Source organism: Squalius cephalus (assembly GCF_949319135.1).
Source record: "Squalius cephalus genome assembly, chromosome: 7".
Classification (NCBI taxonomy): domain Eukaryota; kingdom Metazoa; phylum Chordata; class Actinopteri; order Cypriniformes; family Leuciscidae; genus Squalius; species Squalius cephalus.
This window is the reverse complement of record NC_137128.1, coordinates 30887524-30909321: the sequence shown is the minus strand read 5'-3', so window position 1 is coordinate 30909321 and position 21798 is coordinate 30887524. Positions and strand designations below refer to the sequence as shown.

The 21798-nt window shown below is 36.4% G+C and overlaps 1 protein-coding gene across 4 annotated transcripts; it reads left to right on the top strand.

The window, feature by feature from the left end:
• The first annotated feature begins 252 nt into the window (after positions 1–252).
• smarcd3a (SWI/SNF related BAF chromatin remodeling complex subunit D3a) lies at positions 253–21686 on the top strand. Of its 4 annotated transcripts, none has more exons than XM_079875573.1 (14): positions 253–475; positions 4776–4963; positions 7150–7239; positions 10127–10169; positions 11501–11623; positions 11715–11837; positions 12304–12399; positions 16627–16728; positions 18178–18339; positions 18424–18521; positions 18953–19088; positions 19214–19336; positions 19569–19670; positions 20346–21686. In XM_079875573.1, the coding sequence occupies exons 1-14, from the start codon at positions 464–466 to the stop codon at positions 20397–20399; spliced, it is 1452 nt and encodes a 483-aa protein (XP_079731699.1). In that variant the 5' UTR covers positions 253–463; the 3' UTR covers positions 20400–21686. The 4 variants fall into 4 exon arrangements, with proteins under 4 accessions (XP_079731699.1, XP_079731701.1, XP_079731698.1 ...); XM_079875572.1 differs by lacking the exon at positions 253–475 and adding an exon at positions 2208–2473; XM_079875575.1 differs by lacking the exon at positions 7150–7239.
• The last annotated feature ends 112 nt before the right edge of the window (positions 21687–21798 follow it).

Here is a 21798-nt window from a genome sequence, read left to right as displayed (position 1 = left end):
CACATTTGAGTATCACTAAAAAACCTTGTAGTATTTACACAGGAAAGATTCTCTTTTTTTGCACTGTGCATTTTAGTTAATCTCGGTGGTGGTGAGTACAGAAAATGTCCTTCATTCTTAATACGATAATGTACATTTTTAGTTATCTGGCCGAAATGTACAGATTGCTTCAATTTTCCTGTAATTTGACGACGTTCCCTTAAACCTTCATTGAATCGCTTGTGTTGGACGATCCCCGCGCCTGCGCTGCTGCGTCTGCCGCACTCACCGCCGCCAGAGCCCGACTGAAATCACAGACACGGGGCCTTCCTCGCCTGCATCCCTCCATCCAGCGCTCTTTCCCAGGGGAGGGGGGAGTAACCGAAAATCTGTCTGGAACAACGAAGAAGTTGCCGGACATCGACCTCGTGTAATTCACGGGTTTCACCTCTTCAGCTGAACTGAGAGCATCAAACTTGCAGCAATGGAAAGAAAGGTATGAATGCAACGCCATCGCTCACAGCGTCATTATCCGCTTCAATCTCAGATGCGTTTTCAGCATTCATTATTTCTTGGAACGAGAGTGCTATTCAGACGTCTGTTGTAATTTTGCTATTTTTATGCATTGATAATAATTGACAATCTTATTTGACTATAAACAGTCCTGCGCGCTTAATTGACACCTGTCTATTGAACTATTGCTCTTGTCATTCAGTTGTTTTTTTGTAGGGAATGCATCATCTTTTTTTGCATCCATATGACTGCTCTGTTTTGAATAGAAATACCATATCTGGTTATGATCAACAATAGTCTGTCTAAAAACTTCTTCCAGCTGCTTTGATACTGATGTATCATGTAACTTGTATACACTGCTGATGAACGTCCTTGTTTAGCACAACATCTGCATTGCATTGTGTCTGTGCTTCCAGACAGTGTTGTTTGCAATACTGAAGTTTGTAATTCCAGTGGCCTGTCCCTCAGCAATACCACATTATTTTACTCCTTTAGCGCAAGAACTGGGCTATTCAGTGTGCCTTTCTCATAAAGAGACCATATGACTAGAAAATATGTAGGCTATCTAACCACACTGAAATTAATAGGAGAATGATTGAGCTTTTAAGCACATTTTCTGTGTGTGCACTTGGACAACTGAGCTCACATCTTCCCAGAACCTGTGTTTTCCCTCTGCAGCACCCCTTTCACTCTGATTGAATGGGGCAATGCCACTCTTCTGTATTAGCCTTTATGGGGGTCCTTAAAGGGGGTCTTCTACTACAGGAAGATATTGTTCTTTCTCTTCTATATAATATTTGTAATTGCTTTTGTAATATATTTTGTAATAGTGCTTGCTTGGTGCAAACAGTGCAAAACTTTATGCAAATCAGTACCATGCTAATTATGACAATTTACATATTTAGGTATTATAATGAATAATTGAGATATTTGGATGTTTATATCACAGTCTCTTCCTCATTGTTCCTTTTTTGGTTGAACAATTTGTCCCCAAACCTGCAAAAAAATATATATTAGTTGACAAACATTTTATTCATGCAATAATATCTCATCCTTTTAATGTTTGTTTGGACCATCTGAAAGATTTAGCAGTATATTTAAATCCAACAGCCTCTTGAGATGTGCTTGGGTTAAAGGGAGAGTTCATGCAAAAATGAAATTTCTGTCATTATTTACTCAGCCTATATGTCTCAGTATTTTTTGTCCATACAATGAAAAATTAATTGCGGACCAATGTTGTTTGGACCTCATGTTTTTCTAAATATATTTTGTGTTCCACAGAAGATAGAACACCATACAGATTTGGAACGACATGTAAAAGATGACAGAATACATTTTTTGGGGTGAACTATCCCTTTAATTGCTTACGTATAGACAAAATCTAAGCAGTCCCATTACGTCAGTTCACAGACAATTCTTCAAAACTCTGCTAGTAAAAACACTATTTCAGAGATTCCGTAAGGTTAGTCATTCAGCCTTTACTCTGATGTAAATCTCGGACTTAATAACCAGCTTTGAGATCACACAGGTACTAATTTATCGCCACATAACTGTCCATTGGAACAGCACAGTGTCTGGTAGTCCTGCTTGCCGTGTGTCACTATTTTCAGCGGCATTCCCCAACACATTGGTGGTCCAGCGACAGCCCCCTTCACAGACCCCCATCCTTCCCAACCCAGTGTCTGTGAGGGAAGCTACACTAAAACAGAGAGAGAGAGACTCGACTCTGGCCACACGCTGACATGCTTTAAAAAGAGAGAGAGAGTGGAGAAAGGGAACGTCAGAGGGAGGAGAAGGAGGGAGTGAGCACTCTCTTTTGGAGGAGAGGAAAAGTGAGGGAAGCGCACAGTGGCAGAGGTACCCAGGAATAGAGGAAACAAAAGAGGGACTGGGGATTTTATAAATGGACATGGAGGATTCTGCCGGAGGAGCTCGTAAAGCCACCAAGAGTAAACTGTTTGAGTTTCTCGTCCATGGAGTGGTGAGTGAGTGAGTGAGCGTGTTTGTGCAAGTGGAAGCGTGTCAATAGCTCTGTGGCTCTGCTCACGGGAGAACTAAGATGCAGACGTTGTTACTGCTCATTTTTATCTAGATTATAAAAAAAACAAAAAAACAGGAACAGCTGAGGAGGACAGAGTGTAGGAGAAAGGATGTAAGGTTATTGTGTTTAACAAATGGAGGAGGATACACAAGGAAAGAGAAACGCCGGCGCTGGAAGTATGAGAAATACTTGTATTTTGAGGGACGAGTACCAGTATGAAATAAAGGATGCTCTTTTGGTGTGTGTGCAGGAGGGTGTGTATCAGGAACACCCTGAGGGTAGATCACACATAAAAATCCTGCTGTGTTATTTTATTCAGTCCTGAACATGTAGTGGAAGCAAACTTGATGTATGCGTTTCAGGGTGTTTACTGCTTACAAATGTGGAAGAATTAAAGGTTATGGAGACTTTTGAGAACTTTTGGTGGTGATGCAACTATTTTGAAGCTGCATTCAAGTGCCATTTGATATCAGACCAAATACAAGGTATTATTTCTTGAGGCTTATTGCTAAAACAGCCTTCAAGACATACTAATCCTCTATTAGTAGTATATTCCAGAAAAGGCTATTTATGAATTTGAAAGCACAATGGCTGGATTGGGGTTGAATGCAGGCTCTTTAGGGGTGGTTTCTGGTGATCTCCATGGTTTATAAATAACGATCACTTGGCCTATGATTGCTAACTGACCTTGTCATTTTTTTATTTATGTATTTTTTTTATTTAGTTTTTAGTTTATCAGTTTTTGAGTTAAATACCTTTTCATTATTTAACAGGTTGCACCACTACAAACACATTGATATTTTTTTTCCCTTTTAGTAAAGATTGACATGGTTATTAAGTCCAGAAAGTGTTCTTCTGTAACTTATCCTCTGTGATAGTCTCCTCCTGTGCCCTGAACACATCCATTGCGACCTTGAGAGCTAGGGATTGGCAGAGACCTGCACTGGTTCCCGCTGCGTCCACATGTTCACATCCCACTGCCTCTTCACTCAGATGTTCTGAGATTGGACCAGGCCTGGACACCCCTGGAGCTTGGCCTGCTTTGGAAAGCGATGATCAGGTCGTGAGGGTCACCGCACCATACGGGATCATCTCCATCAGGGATGTACTGTACCCGCACTGTAGGGAGGACTGGAGCTGGGGACGTTGGCTCACGTTCTGGATGTTTCCACAACTTTGGTGCACATCCAGAGTCACAGGGACTTTGCAACTCTGCCATTATGAGTCATGAACAACAGACCTCAAATCTCCTCTGCAACGCACAAACTAAACTGAGAAATAATAACAGGACAAAAACCATAAAATTGCTCTTTTCAGTCTGGTAACACTTCACAATGAGGTTAAATATATATATTTTTTACATTAATTGATTCATTAGGTGTTATGAACTAACAATGAACAACATTTTACAGCATTTATTAATCTATGTTTAGTTAATGTTTTAGATATACTGTTGTTTCTATGTTATGTTGTAAGTATATATGTTATGATGTTAAAATATGTTTTAATTTAATTTAATTAAATAATAATTTATACAGATTTGTGAAACAAAAACGTTGCATATTTGTTCATGCATAAATGAACAATAACCTAGAATAATATATACTGTAAAATTATTATTTATATACATATTTAATTTTGGCTATTGCATTAACTAATGTTAACGAATTGATTCTTATTGTAAAATGTACATTATTGTGATTTCTATTCAATTCCCTTCAGATTTATTTATATAGCACTTTTCCCAATACAAATCAGTCTAGGTTTATATTGGAAAAATAGAAAAAAAGAAATTCCCTGTTTAATGTCTAATGGCAGAAAGGACAATGTATGTGGTCTAAATGAAATGAGAAGATATTTGACATCACAATTTGCACAGTTGCCGTTTAGACTGCGTTTGACTGACTTTCCCAGCACCTCTGTGTTTCGGTAGAGAGCGAGCAGCTGTCGCTTCAGAAATGACAGGCACAGGTGCGAGAGGCCCTGGCCTAATTCAGCTTCGGGTACTGGAGGAGGAGGAGTTCATTGCAGCACCCTGTAGTGCCTTAGCGTAAAAGGGTCTTTGTGTATTATGTGAACTTGCTTTAATTGTGAATAAATACACATGTATCTTCATATGTATTGTGTGTCAGAGATATTTGGGGTAAACTTCCTATAACACGTCAAGTGAGTTCAACAAAGAAATGGTTTGGTACCTGACCTTTACTCTACTTTTTTTTTTTTTTTTTTTTTACCCCCACAGCGTCCAGGGATGACCTCAGGGGCACGGATGCCCCATCAAGGAGCTCCCATGGGGCCTCCTGGACCTCCATATGGAGGAACACCGCCCATTCGACCAGGGATGCCTAACCCAGCCCTCGACCCCAACCGAAAACGTCCTGCCCCGACCCAGCCCGTGCAACCTCCCCCTGTCCAGAGCCGTCCCAGAAAGTGAGTGACACTGTTCTCTGACCTCTCACTTTTTCTGTTGATTTTAGATATGTGCACACAACAGATGAGAAATAATAGACATGTATTTCCAGAGCCTTTCTTGAGGGCAAACTGGGCGTATTGGTTTTTATGCACTTCTTATGCCTGTATGAAATTGTATTAAAGGTTTTATAGTCTTTTTCTTTGCTCCTACAATTCGCCAGGGAGCCCTTACCAAGTGTAGTGATCTGATCTCTAGTGACTGGAATATATTATGTTTGGCTAGTTCAGGTGCTCTAACTTTAGACTCTAACATTTTGATCGCTATTAAATGCCAAAATATTTCTTGGTGAATATTAATAGTGCCACAGTTATCACAAGTAATCACTTAAGCACACTTACAGCTAATGCATTTTAAAAGTGAGGATCACAGTTCCCTATCTACTCAGAAGTGCAGAGCACTTGAAATGAAGTCTGAAGTCTGCAGTGCATTACTGTCTCATATGTCCAAGTACAGGCTGTACTAAATGGCACATATGTCACTGACACTTCAAAATTCGTTTATAGATATTAGAGTTGTAGCCAATAAGACCTAGCATCATATGTTGAATCTTTATGTCTTGTTTGATTCGCACTGCTCTCTTTGTGGCATTTGCTTAAAAAACGTTTTACATGCGCATCAGGATCACGTGATCACAAAGGGCAAAATTGTGTCCTCAAAGTCACGCTCGCCTTTAAACTTCACTAACAGCAGTGCGGTAGGGACCTTCGTGAAGGGATTACATTGCTCATTTTCATTTAAAACAACCCTGCTAATAGCATTCCCTTCCCAAGGGCATAAAAGTGACTTTTGAAATTTGCTGTTAGTTTTCTCAGCTTTTCATCTGTCTTGTTGCTGTACTCTATTGTCCTTGTGTTTTTATTTCAACTGTTTATGCTTGTAAGCGTGTCTGTTGTGATCACTGATGGGAAGCTTACTAAATTCAGCAGATCATGTTTAAAATTCAAATGGTTTAACAAATGTTAGACTTTGATTATGAAAATACAAAACATTAATCCTAATGCATTCTGAGCTAGAGTTGCATCAAATATTATTTTAATGTTATGGTTGTTAACCGATAAATGGCCCTTAAGTATATAAATATATCTACTATTTTGTCTAAATAAAAAAATAAAAAATAAATACTAAAAATAATTTTCAATGCTACATGTGAGGCATCAAAACATTATAGCATACAGTATGAAAAATGGATTGTTATGGATATTCATTCAGTGGATATTGAAATAAAGGTTACATTTTTGGCCTTATTAAATTATTAGTGGCTTTAAAGTGTACATTTTCAGTAAGAAAAAATAAGTCTCACCATTAAACTCGCCAAGGCTGCATTCAATAGTGTTAAAAAATACTATTTTCATTTTCAGCAGTTACTTCAAAAATAATTCTAATATGCTGAGTTAGTGTTCAAGAAACATTTCTAATATTGAAAACCTGTTGTGTTACTTAATATTTTTGTGATATATTGGATGCATTTTTTTCAGGATTATATTATTCTATCAATGGAAAGTTCAAGAAACAGCATTTATTTAAAATATTTTTTTGTAGCATTATAAGTGTCTTTACTGTCACTTTGGATCAATTTAATATATTATTGCATTAATTTGCATTAATTAAAAAAAACCTTTGAATATAGTCAGATATTGTGCATAATATATATATACTAGGGCTGTCAAACGATTAATCGCGATTAATCGCATCCAAAATAAAAGTTTGTGTTTACATAATATATGTGTGTGTATGGAGTATAATTATTTTCTATATATAAATACACACACATGCATATATATTTAAGAAAAATGTGTTATTTATATATAAAATATTTATATATAATATAAATTATATATAATATAAATATATATACACAGTATATACATGCAAATATTTCTTAAATATATACATGCATGTGTGTGTATTTATATATAGAAAATAATTATACACCGTACACACACATATATTATGTAAAAACAAACTTTTATTTTGGATGTGATTAATCGCGATTAATCGTTTGACAGCCCTAATATATACACGTGTACAATAGTGACTGTTACAGGAAAAAAAAAAACTCTTAATATCGGCCAATATTATTCCATCTATAATGCATCTCTACTGTTTAAGTAACTAACTAGAGGTACCCCAAATCAACCTATAGGAAACCACTTGGATTTCCAGCAACAAATGAGATATCCGCGAGACAGATGGACATGAGAGAAGCCCAGTCAGATCCTGCAATTGGATCCAAGTAGGCTGTTTACTCTGCTGCATGTTAGTTTGACAGTTTGTGATGGACATGTCGCTGCCTGATTGGTTTGTTCCCGTTTGAAGCATCAAACTTGACATATTTCCCCCAATGCATGTGTGCACTTAAGGTAACAGATTAAAGTAAAAACCAATAAAAAATGACTTTCACTAAATGGACACAATAGTCAATATGACCTGAGGATGAATGTCCTGTTCCAGTGCATGTGAAGTAGAACATGCGCTTGCGGTTCTTTAGCTGTGTATGCGGACTGCATGACCCTTCTGTCATGCTGTTTGTGTTAATTCCGAATTTTCTCTTTTATTGTTGCCCTACGTTCAGTAACACACATTTTTTTTTCCACCTAAATGCATTAATCATTAATTGTAGATCAAGAAAATGTGATGAGGCATTCGCTCTCACACCCGCCACTGCATATCGGACTCTGCTTCTCAGCCTCTCCCGGAGGAGCAGTGTGGCTTGGGGTGGACGAGTCGGACCATGAGAAAGTTTATTCTCCAGAGGAATGTGGATGTGAATGTGGACAGGCATTTCCTGCTCCAAAGGGGTCATGTGCTCCTCGGCTCTGGACCTGAGGAGCTCTCGGTGTCCGTAGGAGTGTGGCATGTCTGTCAGTGGAAAACGAATTATATGCATCATGTTTGGGAACGTCTTTCTGTAAACGGCAACTGGATTTGACTCCAGATTTTGTGGTCCAAATTGATGCTGGGAATTACATTTTAGAAGTCTGTATTTTCAGACATTTGGACCGCAAATATCTAGTTTTCCCAAATGTTATGGGCTGCTCACACAGGACATGTTCTTCTGTTGATCTGCACTGTTTTTTTTAAACTGTTTTTCTACACTTTTCTACAAAAATATCTCATTAAATTTACAGTAAAACAAATGGCAGCTCTATTTGCCTGAAATCCACTGTGACAATGTTTCCAGTACTACAAGATGACATATTGGTGCCTGTATATTTTTCAACTTTTAACGCTATATTTCATTAAGGGTGTGTTCACACTTGGCATGTTTGGTTCATTAAAATGAACTCTGGTGTGATTGCTCTGTTAGTGTGGTTCATTTGAAGTGTGAAAGCTGCCATCCAAACAAGTGAACACATGAACTCTTAACGCATCAAGGACCAAAGACATGTAAACGAACCAAAAACAGGAAGACAAGACCCTAAAAAGGACAAGAATGCTCTATTATACCTGTTTTTTCTCGTCATTGTCGCGATGTTTCCCGTCACAGTTCGGTACAGGCTTTAGAACCGCGGATCTTTGCAGCAGATCTTCATTTGTGTGTGTGATGGAGGGATTCCTGCCACTGTTTTGACTCCTTTACACATTTTCTAAGCTCTTTACAAGTTCTCAGCTGGTCAGAATACCATCATATGTAGGCTACGCACATACAACGAGCGCATTTATCCCAGCACACAGCACTGTTTTGGATGTAAGGCAAGTTCAATCTCAAAATACGTCATAAAAGCTGACCAGTCAGGTTGTGACACATCCCTTCCCTGTGCCTTTAGGTTTGGTATCTTTCAGTTTGGTGTTAAAAATGCCAATGTGAACGCTAAGCGGACCAGGACTAAATGTTTTTAGCGCAATTTTCCACCGGACAAAATTGCGATTGTTAACTCATGATTTCTGTTCTGTCTGTGCGCACCAATCTTGCACTTCTATCTACTCCTCAACCAGACCACCTAGAGACTTCGGGTTTTCGGCATTATGTTAAGGAAGGTCTAATCTCGGGAACGCACAAAAAAAATCCAGGAAAAGATTTACTATCTCTTAGTGTTGTGATCCCATGACGTGAGAAAATTGCGCTAAAACACTCACTGAGTTTTTATTACTTGTTTTTTTTTTGGTCACAAACCAAGCGAACCGAACCACAAGTGTGACCACACCCTAAGTGATACCAAAATCTGCTTTTTACCTGCTTTTTTCACGCAAGTATTAAAACAGAGAGCCACATGATGAATCAGAGTTATTTGAAAATACAGTGCACACAAAGACAAAACACTATCAGGGTAACACATATGACAATAAAATAATGCAATAAATATTAACTAAGTTACATCAGTTGTGACACAAATCACTGTACAATCAATGTACGTTACTAATACAAATTGTAATAAAATATAATCAGCTGTGATGTCACCTAGGGACTTCTGGGAATGTCCTCTTACTGTTTTTCCCAGTAAATTATATGGTAACATAAAAAAAACATAATCTTGACAGATTTTACAGTAAAATGATATAATGCAACATTAAACCATTTACACTTTTTAACTGTATGTGGTACGGTAACTTGCAGTTAAAGAGTTCATAGGTTTTCCTGTAGCATTTTACAGTCCCTTTCTGTAAAAATGACAAACATTTGTATGGTATGTTAACACAGGCAAGAGGGGTGCATTTGACTGTTCCGTCATGTCTTGCTGTTCTTTCAGCATCTTGTTACATGAATGAAGATGTTTCGAGACATTCTGTTACATCTTTCGAGTTTTGAATGCAAGAACGTGTCCTGGGTGAAATGTGTCCCCTTTACAATAACTGAGACAGCCAGATGTTAAAGCAGCAAGAAACCTCTCCCATAATTATGATAGTGTTATTTTCATATTTTCTGTGTCTTATTTCTTCTTATACTCTCTCTCTCTCTTTCTCTCTCTCTTTCTGATCACACACACTTACACACACACACAGCTGGAAAAACGTCTGGATAGGTCCCAGTTATTCAGCAGATGGCCTGTGGACTCTGCTATCAGTCACCATAGTAACATGCTTTTTCTCTCTCTCTTCTCTCTCTCTCTCTCTCTCTCTCTCTCTCTCTCTCTCTTTCTCTCTTTCTTTCTTTCTTTCTCTCTGTTTTCCCCCATCCGTAGTGCCAAGAGAAGAAAAATGGCAGACAAGATTCTCCCTCAGCGGGTGAGGTCCATCACTGCTGCTTTTATCTGTTTGTCTGTGTTTGGTTATTCATCTCTTAATTTTCAGTGCCAAGTCAAGAGTGATCGCACGGTACAGGTAATTGTACTAGGTTCTTAATTTTTTCCCGGGGGTAAAAAAAAGTGAAAGGGGTGGGTAAGAGGAGTCCAATGTGTCACAAAGACTTCTCTTGTGTATTTGGTGTTTTCTGTCAGTGGAAAAGGGTTTGATTCCCACGGAATGTGAGGGTGTGTGGTTGCATGGAGAAGTAGGCTGTGTGCAGGAACACGACTATTTTGGTAAAATGTCTCCATCGGGATGAGATACGCACAATAACAGGAATTGGAGGTGGTGGTAGTTCTTGAAATGGGCAATCCTCCTAATGTCTTTGTAGGGTTTTTTACAGGCAAGACAAAAGGTCTTAATTCATTGTGATTGTAAAATACTGGTGGTCACATGGGATGGAGAGAATGATGCAACACTGTGAAAATCAGGAGAGAGTCAAGTTACAATTTTGCTGTGTATCACGCAAGGACATACATGATTTGTTTCAGTAACAAGTAACAAATGAGAATCAGAATGTTAAACTGTCATTGACTTAGTAAAGTGGTGCAAACACATGGTGAAATCATTTGATGTTCGATCAGTTCGCAAAGCTTTAATATAGGCCTTGAATTTAGCTAAATATAGACTAGTGTATTGTCAGAATCAGGATATGAATACTCTTTTCATAATACTTATGGAGTTTTACCTTTAATCATTTCCTAATTCTAAGGTAAGAAAAAGAATTACACTAAATATGAGTTCAGTTGAGGATAAAATGTGTTTTAGGCAGTGGGTTTTTGAGCATGAAACCATTGAAAGTCAAACCAAAATGTTCAGTTGTCAGCTTTGTTAATAATTTTGCATATACTATATTTATGCAATAATTCTATTAGTACAATAATGTTATAATTGAATGTTATCATTTATTATTAAAAAAAAAATGTAATTTTTAAATGCATAAAAATACATTCATATAATATATTTCATATATAAATATAATAATAACGGTAATATACCCATGTTTTTTTGTTATATTGGTGCACAATAAAAATACTGTTTTGAGTTTCCACTTAATATCCAAAATCTGGGACCTGAAACAAAAGCAGCTGAAAACCACTGCCCTAAGCTTTAGTGCCACATCTTCAGTCATAACTGAGATTTATAATAAACCAGAGAGTTAATGGTTCAGGGAAAATATTGTACTATACCATACACTTTATGTGTTGAATAACCTCGAACTGCTTAGAAAACATTTAAAATGAGTGATGCATTGAATCCCTTTTCATTAGATCCGTGAACTGGTGCCAGAGTCCCAGGCGTACATGGACCTCCTGGCCTTTGAGCGCAAACTTGACCAAACCATTATGAGGAAGAGGGTGGATATACAGGAAGCCCTCAAAAGACCAATGAAGGTATGTGATTTCAGTTAAAGTACACATTTATAGTGAGATTTTACTAACTCATAGTTAACTACGACATGGAAAATGTGCTCTTCTGTTCTAGCAAAAGCGGAAGCTGCGATTGTACATTTCAAACACTTACAACCCTGCTAAACCTGACGCAGAAGACTCAGAGGGCAGCATTGCATCCTGGGAGCTGCGTGTAGAGGGCAAGTTGTTGGATGATGTAAGCACTGAGTTTGCATTCATAATCTTACCATCTGTTCTATAATGCAGTGTTGAATTAATTTGTCTTGAATGATCGTTGTTATTATTATTTAAAATGTTAGTCAGAAAAATGAGCAAATGTAACAATTCCTCACCATTTTGTCACAACTTAATTTCATTGCGTGCAATCAGTTGCTGTTTAATCCATGCATGAATAATTTTCATTGACCATAACCGAATCCAATTTAGTCTTTTTTATTGCATCTAGCATACATAATAAAATGTATTTAAGCTTGTAGGCTAGAAAAAAATCTATTCAAATTATTTTTCTTTCCTGAAAAGGCTTAATTTAATTGCATGGAACAATTTAATTTTTTTTGGAGATATTATTCTGCTGATACTAATCTTTGTTTAGGCTTCATTCAATTTGCTAGTCCTTTTTAAGTCCCTTTAATTTTTTATCTTTTATTCCCTGTGCACTTTAGCCTGGAAAACAAAAGAGGAAATTTTCATCTTTCTTTAAGAGCCTTGTTATTGAGCTGGACAAGGATCTATACGGCCCTGACAACCACTTAGTGGAGGTGAGCATTAACTCACTCGACATACAACAATAAACCATTGCCAAACCATATTTGTCTTAACAAAAGTTGAAAGCATTTATAGTTGTGGTTAGAATTATTGGCGCCCCTGTTAAATATGATCAAAGATTGCTGTAAAAATAAATCTGCATTGTTTATCCTTTTGATCTTTCGTTCAAAATATTCACAAAAATCTAACCTTTCATTTAAGTTAACTGTATTGCTCATGACGTCATAAAAAGTGAAGCCACCATGCCGCCATATTGGTATTCCCTAGTAAGCTCACACATTCTATAGATTTAATAGGAAATTAAATGATTTTACTTAGAAAACATTGCCTAATGACACATCGTTTTTATATCTGAAGTCCCTGTACAGTCTTACAACACAAACGTCCTAAACATGTAAATGGTTATTTGTTTAAAGTTGGGAATTTCCCCTGCTTATTAAAAAGTTCATAATCATTACAGTCAGTGGTGCAAAAAGTGGGAATGCGCTATATGCGGCGCATAGGGGTGCAGCACCATAGGGTCGCCAAAGCGATGGTAAAAAAAATATATATTTTTTTTTTGGTCTTTTCTAAATGTAGCTGCTATTGTGTGTTTCTAAATCATTTCTGCATTTCTTCAATGTTATATAACATTTTAGAGGACTAACAGGCTAGAGTAGGTGCCCTCAGGGTGTGTGTGTGTGTTCATCTGAGCCTCACTGGTCTGTCACTGCTCGTCAATGTCAGAATATTTGAGATGACCAATCAAATCAAAGTAGGCGGGCTTTATGTTCACAGAAGCTGCTGAGCGCGAATTATAGCCGAGCACCTCGATAAGTTGTAAGTAGCTAAACTAAACATTTCATATTTGACATTTTTTTAGGTCATAAATGTTAAACGAATGACACAAATAATCAGGCAAACTAATAAACTTTTGTCTAATTTCGCCATTTTGAACTGAAACTTTGAACATTTTTGAACTGCCTATGTAACGTGACGCATGTAATGTAATAATTAGTTTACTGTCATTGTGAGGTGACAAGAAAAATTAACAAAGCTGTTTTCATCATGTTAGGCACAAGATTAATAATGAATGTGTACATATTGAGAGTTAATATAATACAATTTGTAGCCTTCAGCAAATTAAATAAAAAGCTCAGCTTTAGGAGGGGAAGAGACAGGGCAAGATAAGGAGACTGAGAGAAATGAGGAGAGAGCAGGTATTGACAAATAATCTACTGCCCGTTAACATGGTTTTAAAGCTATTTTTTCCCCTCAAACATCTTGAAATGCACATATCAGAGAAATAATAACTCCCTAACAACCTCAAATTTAGGACCTCTTTGATTTTAAAGCCCTGTCTACGGCCCTGTATTAGGCATAAGATCAATAATGAATGTGAATTTAATAAACTTAGTTACCTAGATTCCCTAGTAGCTTTCAGTAAATGAATGCTTCTGAGAAAATGATTCATAAATCAGTTGACCCTATGTTTACTTTCTTCATTGACAGATAAACGTGAAAAGCCTATATCAGTCAAAGCCCTTTTGAAGGTCCAATCATGTCTGACAACTGAGTATGCTGGAGTTTGTTTTTGGATGAGTGAGGAGGATGTTTCTTGAAACACTCCCAAACAACATGTGGGGATGTAGGAGCTGTTTGATCTTTTTTTGTGTGGCTTTCTGACCCCAAGACTCAAGTAATCTCTGCAATTCTCCATCTGTGATCCTTGGAGAGTCTTTGGTCACTCGAACTCTCCTCCTCACCATGCATTAAGATAATATAGACACACGTCCTCTTCCTGACAGATTCTAAACATCTTTAGTTGATTGGAACTTCTTAATTATTGCCCTGATGGTGGAAATGGGGATTTTCAGTGCTTTAGCTATTTCCTTACAGCCACTTTCTATTTAGTGAAGCTCAACAATCTTTTGCTGCACATCAGAACTATATTCTTTGATTTTACTCATTGTGCTGGATGATTCAAGGAAATTTGGCCGCCTTGTTTCGCAGGAGTATAAATATGAGGACACAACACAAAGTCATAGCTTGACAATTTCAAGTTTCTAGTCACCCTGGTGTGCTAAAACAAAATTATATTAATGGGAATATACTTCAGAGATATTTTACTCATAAAAAATTCTGGGGGGGGGCAAATATTCTGGCCAATGTGTTTTGGAGAAAAACATTTATTTCATCCCGTCCCCGTCCCCCCCCCCACACACACACATACTTTTTGCGTTTTTTTTTTTTTTTTTTTAAATGAAAGATCAAAAGAATAAACAATGCAGATTTATTTTTACAGCCATCTTTGATCATATTTACCAGGGATGCCAATAATTCTGACCACAACTGTAATATGGGAGAATACCAAGAGTCTTCTTCACATTTCAAACAAGGTTGAGGACAGTAACAGAGTGAAATCGTCACATTTCAATGTGTCTACGAGCATCTCTTGTCCTCTACTGTGTGACGCATTGAATTGAAATGCCATAGAAAAGTCAATGTCATAATGAAAAGTTCAGTGAAACATTCTTCATGTAAGACATGTCTTAGTGGTTTCCATAGCAACAGGTTACATGAAGAAGTTGCCCATGACACTGTGGAGTGATGACACTGCAGCCAGCACAGAGTTTTGGGCAGCATTAACGGGAGAAAAGAAATGCATTTCGGAAGACAAACACTTAAAAAACCTTTTACAGCACCCTGAACTCTGAGAGGCTTTGTATTCAGCAAGTGTGTTTTACTCTATTTTAGTGGAGGAACCATTGTGCATAGGTGCTATTCAGACACATTTATTTAGGCATTTACATAACACAAGGGAGCCTTCCCAGCTGCCTCACGCACTTAATATTTATATGCACTTTGTTAGGGACATTCAGGTTTAGGGAAGGCATATTCACAGAAGTGGTCTGCGGCTCTCGAGGAGTGACCCTCGTGCCTCCGGCCCATTGGAACTGGCTGTACGCACCGCATTTGAGTTTATTCATTCGGCAGCTCTTTAAATTGTCCTTGGTGATTGTGGGTTTTCATCACAACACACACCAGATTGAGCCGGGTAATAAAAAGAGTGATTTACCTGTGTAGAAGGACAGCATTGAAAACACCTCCAATGTCAAGCAAAGCTAACTGAGTTGAGCTGCGAGTCCTTGCCATTATGTTGTCTTTCAAATAGCGCTGAAATGTGATGGTTTTGGGAAAATGCAAGTGAGATCTCATAAGTGCCTAATCATTTTATTCACTCTCAAGCTTAAATGTATTCTGCATGCATAAACAGCGCATGAGGAGGGAGGGTTAAGGTTTTCAATCGCTAATGTGGCTCAATAAAAATGTACTGGCAAGTTATATTACTGGTGTAACACTTACTCGTAATCAGGGTTGCAGATTTGAACAAACACATAACCTTAAATATTAAAGGGACAGTTCACCCAAAAATGAAAATTATCCCATAGTTTACTCACCCTCAAGCCGTCCTAGGTGTATATGACTTATTTCAGACGAACACAATCAGAGTTATATTAAATAATATCCTGGCTCTTCCCAGCTTTGTAATGACATTGAATAGTGTAGATATTTTCTTTACAAAAACCCATTGCTTCACTTCAGAACGCATTTATTAACCTACTGCAGTCGTGGGATTACTTTTATGATGGATGGATGGATGTGCTTTTTTAAGCTTCAAATGTCATTACAAAGCTGGGAAGAACCAGGATATTATTTAATATAACTCTGATTGTGTTCGGCTGAAAGAAGAAAGTCATACACACCTGGGATGGCTTTAGGGCAAGTAAATTATAAGATAATTTTCATTTTTGGATGAACTATCCCTTTAATGTTGGGTGTGTAGCTCTGCTTATTGAGAAAAGTCAGATTTACGATTATCGCCTTGTGGGCAATAAAAAGGGCAAAAATCACACATACTGAAGAAAACACTAAAGAAAGTACCCAGTCATATCAAGTGAAAAGAATATCATAGAGACTACCTAAAACTACCCAGAATACTCTAGAAACCAACTAGCAATTGCATAGCAACCTGCTAAAAAAATCATTCTGAACACCATAGCAACACTCTAACAACCACTAAGAACATCTTAGCAACTGCATGCCCTGGTAAAACACTCTCAACACAGACGAACACTACTAATATAAAAATCTTGTTTAAAATTGCAGTGCACATCTTGTGCCGCAGTTATATATTATAGACCTTTTGTTTAGATTGAGTATGTGTTTAATCCTAATAGTGGCACCGCACCGCTACAACCCAGGAGACCGATGGCTTCCAGGTGAAGAGGCCCGGCGATGTGAATGTGCGCTGTACCCTCTTGCTCATGCTGGATTACCAGGTGCGTGCGGGAATGCTGGATTATTACTAGACGATTCCTATGCCGTAGTTGGTTTTATGTGAAAGTCTTTAAATAACAACTATGTGAAAAATCTACACTGGGGTCTAAAAGTCTGAGACCGTGCTGAAAATCTGGGATTCAAAATCTTATTTAAACCTTGAAATAAATTTGATTTTTTTTTAAAACAAATAAAAGTTATTGTAGCAATTATTTTGCAAAAATGTGTAGCACCAAATAAATGTATTGAGAAAGACACCAGTTAGAAATGAATCTGCATAATGATAGCTTTAGCTTCTCTTTTTCATCTTAAAAAGCACTGTTAACACCTATATTTGAGTCATTAATCCCTAAAACTTTGATTGCCCTTCTCTATTCACTAAAGTAGCTATACAGTGGCTAGTGAGTAAATGGCTCATTTAATTACAGCAATTTTCACGTTGCTAACTACATCCTGATGGGAATAAGCTTGATCTGTTGGAAAACTAAAGCTATGTTTTTAAACAATGGAGTTTAAAATCGTGAAAAAGACTGAAATAGATCTGCAATTGGGTTGTTAGCATGCAATTTCCTGTTTCTAGCTGAACCACAGGCTATAACCATTATCTAAAACTAGTTTATATTTTTCTTGAATCTTTTATAATTATCATACATGAAGTTTTTGTGAGATTATCATTTTTAAATGGAATATTTGTATTTTTCAAAATTATTTTGTCACAACACAGAAGCATTTAAATGAACTTGTGAAGTCATTATAAAATAAATAGTTTACAGCAGCTAAGATGTAGACGTTCCCTCATATTGTATATACACTACCTTTCAAAAGTTTATTTTTGAAATAAGTCTCTTATGTTCACCAAGGCTGCATTTATTTTATCAAAAAAAAAAAAAACAGTAAAAAAACCCAGCAATGTTGTGAAATATTATTATATTTTAAAATAATTTAATCCAATTGAAACATTTTTCATTTAATTTATTTTAAAATGTTATTTATTCTTGTGATGGCAAATCTGAATTTTCAGCATCATTACTCCAGTCTTCAGTGTCACATGATCCTTCAGAAATCATTTTAAATGCTGAATTGGTGCTCAAGCTACATCTTTTGTCATTATCAATGTTAAAAAAACATTTCTTGTTATTATCAATGTTAATAAAACTGTGATTCTTTGATGAATAGAAAGGTCAAAAGAACAGCATTCATTTGAATGCATCCTTGGTGAATAGAATATGCATTTATTTAAGAGTCTTACTGATCCCAATTTCTTCAACAGTAGCATACATTTTAACCTTAAACCTTGCTGTTGAATAAAGGTCATGGACATGTTATGTCAGCTACTCAAGTATACTGAATTGAAATTGTAGTAAATATGTGCATGTTTTATAACTGTACCGCTCTGTTCAGATATTTCTGAATGCGTTTATTTCATTTAATTTATCCATTGTGCATTTCAGCCTCCTCAGTTTAAGTTGGATCCTCGCCTCGCACGTCTCCTTGGCATCCACACTCAAACCCGCTCCTGCATCATCCAGGCATTATGGCAGTACGTCAAGACCAACAAACTGCAGGATCCTCATGAAAAGGAGTACATCAACTGTGATAAATATTTCCAGCAGGCACTGACATACTTTTGTCATATAAAATACTCTCTTCATTTTGGTGTTAACATTTTGCCTGATAAGCATACCTGATTTTTCCAGATCTTCGACTGTCCTCGTTTAAAGTTCTGTGAGATCCCTCAGCGACTGACCAACCTGCTGCTGCCGCCTGATCCTATTGTGATCAATCATATTATTAGGTAATTAGTCAAAAATGTACAATGTATTTCTATTTATTGTTTCCTCAAACAATAGCAGTTTTAAGGCCTGTGACACGAATGTACCTTTTAGAGGGCTGATTTCCTTTAGAATTTAAAGGGATAATTCACCTCCCAAAAAAACTAATTTTGTTGTTTACACACCCTCATATTGTTCCAAACCTGTATGCTGTTATTTTGTATGGTATACTGTAAAAGAAAAACATATTTTTTTATAAATGGGTTCAGAAGTTCATTGTGTGAGGCTCCAAAAAGGACAAAAAACATAAGTTGTCATGTATTATTGTGTTACACTCGAAAAAACAACAGCATATAGCTTTAAAATGGCATAAGAGGGAGTAACTAATGACATGATCTTTATATTCAGGTGACCTGTTCCTTTAAATGCCTTTTTGATTTTTTTATTTTATCAGTGTGGATCCAAATGACCAGAAGAAGACAGCCTGCTATGACATTGATGTTGAAGTTGATGATCCTCTTAAGAGTCAGATGAATGGATTCTTGCTGTCCACAGCCAATCAACAAGAGATCGCATCCCTAGACAACAAGGTCAATAAATAATTCATCATTTGAATATCCTCATTATGTCTCCATATAAACCCTATGGCATGAGTTTCTGCATAACATATGTACATTCATAGCTGAAATTCACATCATCACCTTTTCTCCTTTAGATCCATGAAACTATCGAGTCCATCAATCAACTTAAGATCCAAAGGGATTTTATGCTCAGCTTCTCCAGAGACCCCAAAGGCTACATCCAGGACTGGATCTGCTCCCAGAACCGGGACCTTAAGGTGAATGTTAACCATGTGCTCTGCTCTAAATCATGGTCATATACTGTATTATTATATAAAATATCAAAACATTATGCATCTTTTATGTATGTCCAAATTAGGTTTGTATAAGTTAAACATTGAACATTTTTTAAACAATGTCTACACCTAGTGGTGGAAATGATGTAACTGCTTTTAAAGAAATGGTCTTTTTTGGTCGTTTGAACTGGACTGGATTTTTTTTTGGTTGCAGCTGATGACAGATACAGCTGGTAATCCAGAGGAAGAGAGGAGAGCAGAGTTTTATAACCAGCCCTGGTCTCAGGAAGCTGTCAGTCGCTACTTCTATTGCAAGGTGAGGGGAACATGACTGAATCATGTTAGATACAAAGGTTTGGGCTCAGTAAGATTTTTTTTTTTAATGAATACTTTTTTCAGCAAGGATGCATAAAATTGCCCAAAAAAGTGACAGTGAATAAATCTATAATGTTTCAAATAAATGCTTTTCTTTTTATACTTTCTATTTATCAAATAATCCTAAAAATATAACGTCTTGAACAGCAAATTAGCATATTAAAATGATTTCTCAAGGATAATGTGACATTAAAGACTATGGATGGTTGTTTCCGCCACTGAATAAAAAGGTAATTGTGACTTTTATCTCAGAATTTCGAGATATAAACTTTGCAACTGTGAGAAAAAAAGTCAGAATTGTGAGATATAAACTCGAGAAAAAAAGTCAGAATTTGCGAGTTTATATCTTGCAATTCTGACTTTCTGACTTTAAAACTTTTGTGAGATAAAAAGTTGCAATTATATTTTACGTTTTTTATTATGTGGCGGAAGCAAGCTTCCATAGAAGACTGGAGTAATGATGCTGAAAGTTCAGCTTTGCCGTCACAGGAATAAACTACAATTTAAAATGTTAAGTTAAAAAAGTTATATTTAAATGATATTTCACTTTTCAAAGGAAGTGTATGTCAGAATGCTCTTTTCATTTACAAATGTATGTTTTTTTTCTGTTATGTAGATTCAACAACGAAGACAGGAGCTAGAACAAGCTTTAGCACTGCGAACCACTTAACTCAACTAATCTGTTTCTCCTGTGGCTTGGCCACTTTTATTCTGGCGTCTCCACACTGGCAGTTTTTTTTTTTAATGGACATGAAAGTATTAGACCCCCTTCTCGGTATTGAGGTTTGGACTGATTTTAATCAACGAAAAGTGTAATTGTACTCTTATTTGATGTATGTTTAATGTACAGTTGAATGTATATAATCTCACAATACAATGAATTTAAGAATGTAGCTTGGGAATGACACGTTCACACTGACTACACACAAATACAGCGGCTATTATAATTGTTTATCAGTTTTGTGATGCACATGAAGTGCAGATATGCTACTGTGTCTCTTCTTGGAAAGGTAAAAATACAATGAATGAAACTTTTATGCCTGGGACATTTTTTTAACCATTAATGACATGCTAAATGTTAATATGTAAGTATAGATATTGAATCTGTCATGTTTTTTTCCATCCGTTTGAATATGACGTTACATTCTTCTTGCAGCTTTCTTCTATGTTTTTTCTGTCTTGAAATTTGCACTGTGCAAAAAGAGATCATGAAGAAGTCCACTGGATTAAAATAAGCCAGCTAACTTTATTTGCAATAAGTGACATTTATTGTCATAATTTTGAAATGTTCTATAAATGGAAATTAACACTAAAGATTCACGCTACGAAAAGCTAAATCATTCTGATTTGTGAACACTTGTCTTAACAATTCAGATTTTTGTGAATTGTTAACGACTCTAAACATGATTTCTCATATAAGCAATCTTTATAAATGATGGTTGAAAATGTCTTCAAATCCCAGTAAAACAAAAATGTGTTATAAATATGTTGTGTTGAAAAAACAATAATGCATGTTGCATGTGAATATCTTTGTTTTTTAGGGGTTTCTTTTTTAGCATGATTCAGAAATGTTTTATTTTTATTTTTTATCTTTGTTGCCTTATCACTGAGATGCACAGGAAGCATTAACCAAAGGTTAAGTACAGTTACATCATCATTGCGAATGCTAATAAATGACTTAATTTTACTGAATATTCCATCACATAAGTGATGGCATTTGTATTCCTGTGGCCTGAGGTGTGCTTGATGCACAAGTGTAACAGATGTGAACTAAATCTGGTATAGCCTACATGAATATCAAAAGGTGTTCATATTTAGAGGCATTGATTGACCCTTTACCTTTCTACAATACATTCTTATTGTGTTATGTATTTTATTTAAATACAGGTGCAGTGTGTCTGTAAAGGACATTTTGAACAAGATTAATAAAATTAATAAAATCATTATTGTGATTCTTTCTTTTAGTTGAAAAGTTGGTCCAATTCATAAAACGAGTCTGAATGATTTTTGTTCCACAGATGTAGTAAAGGGGAAATATGAGAGTGAGTAAATACTGACAGAATTATCTT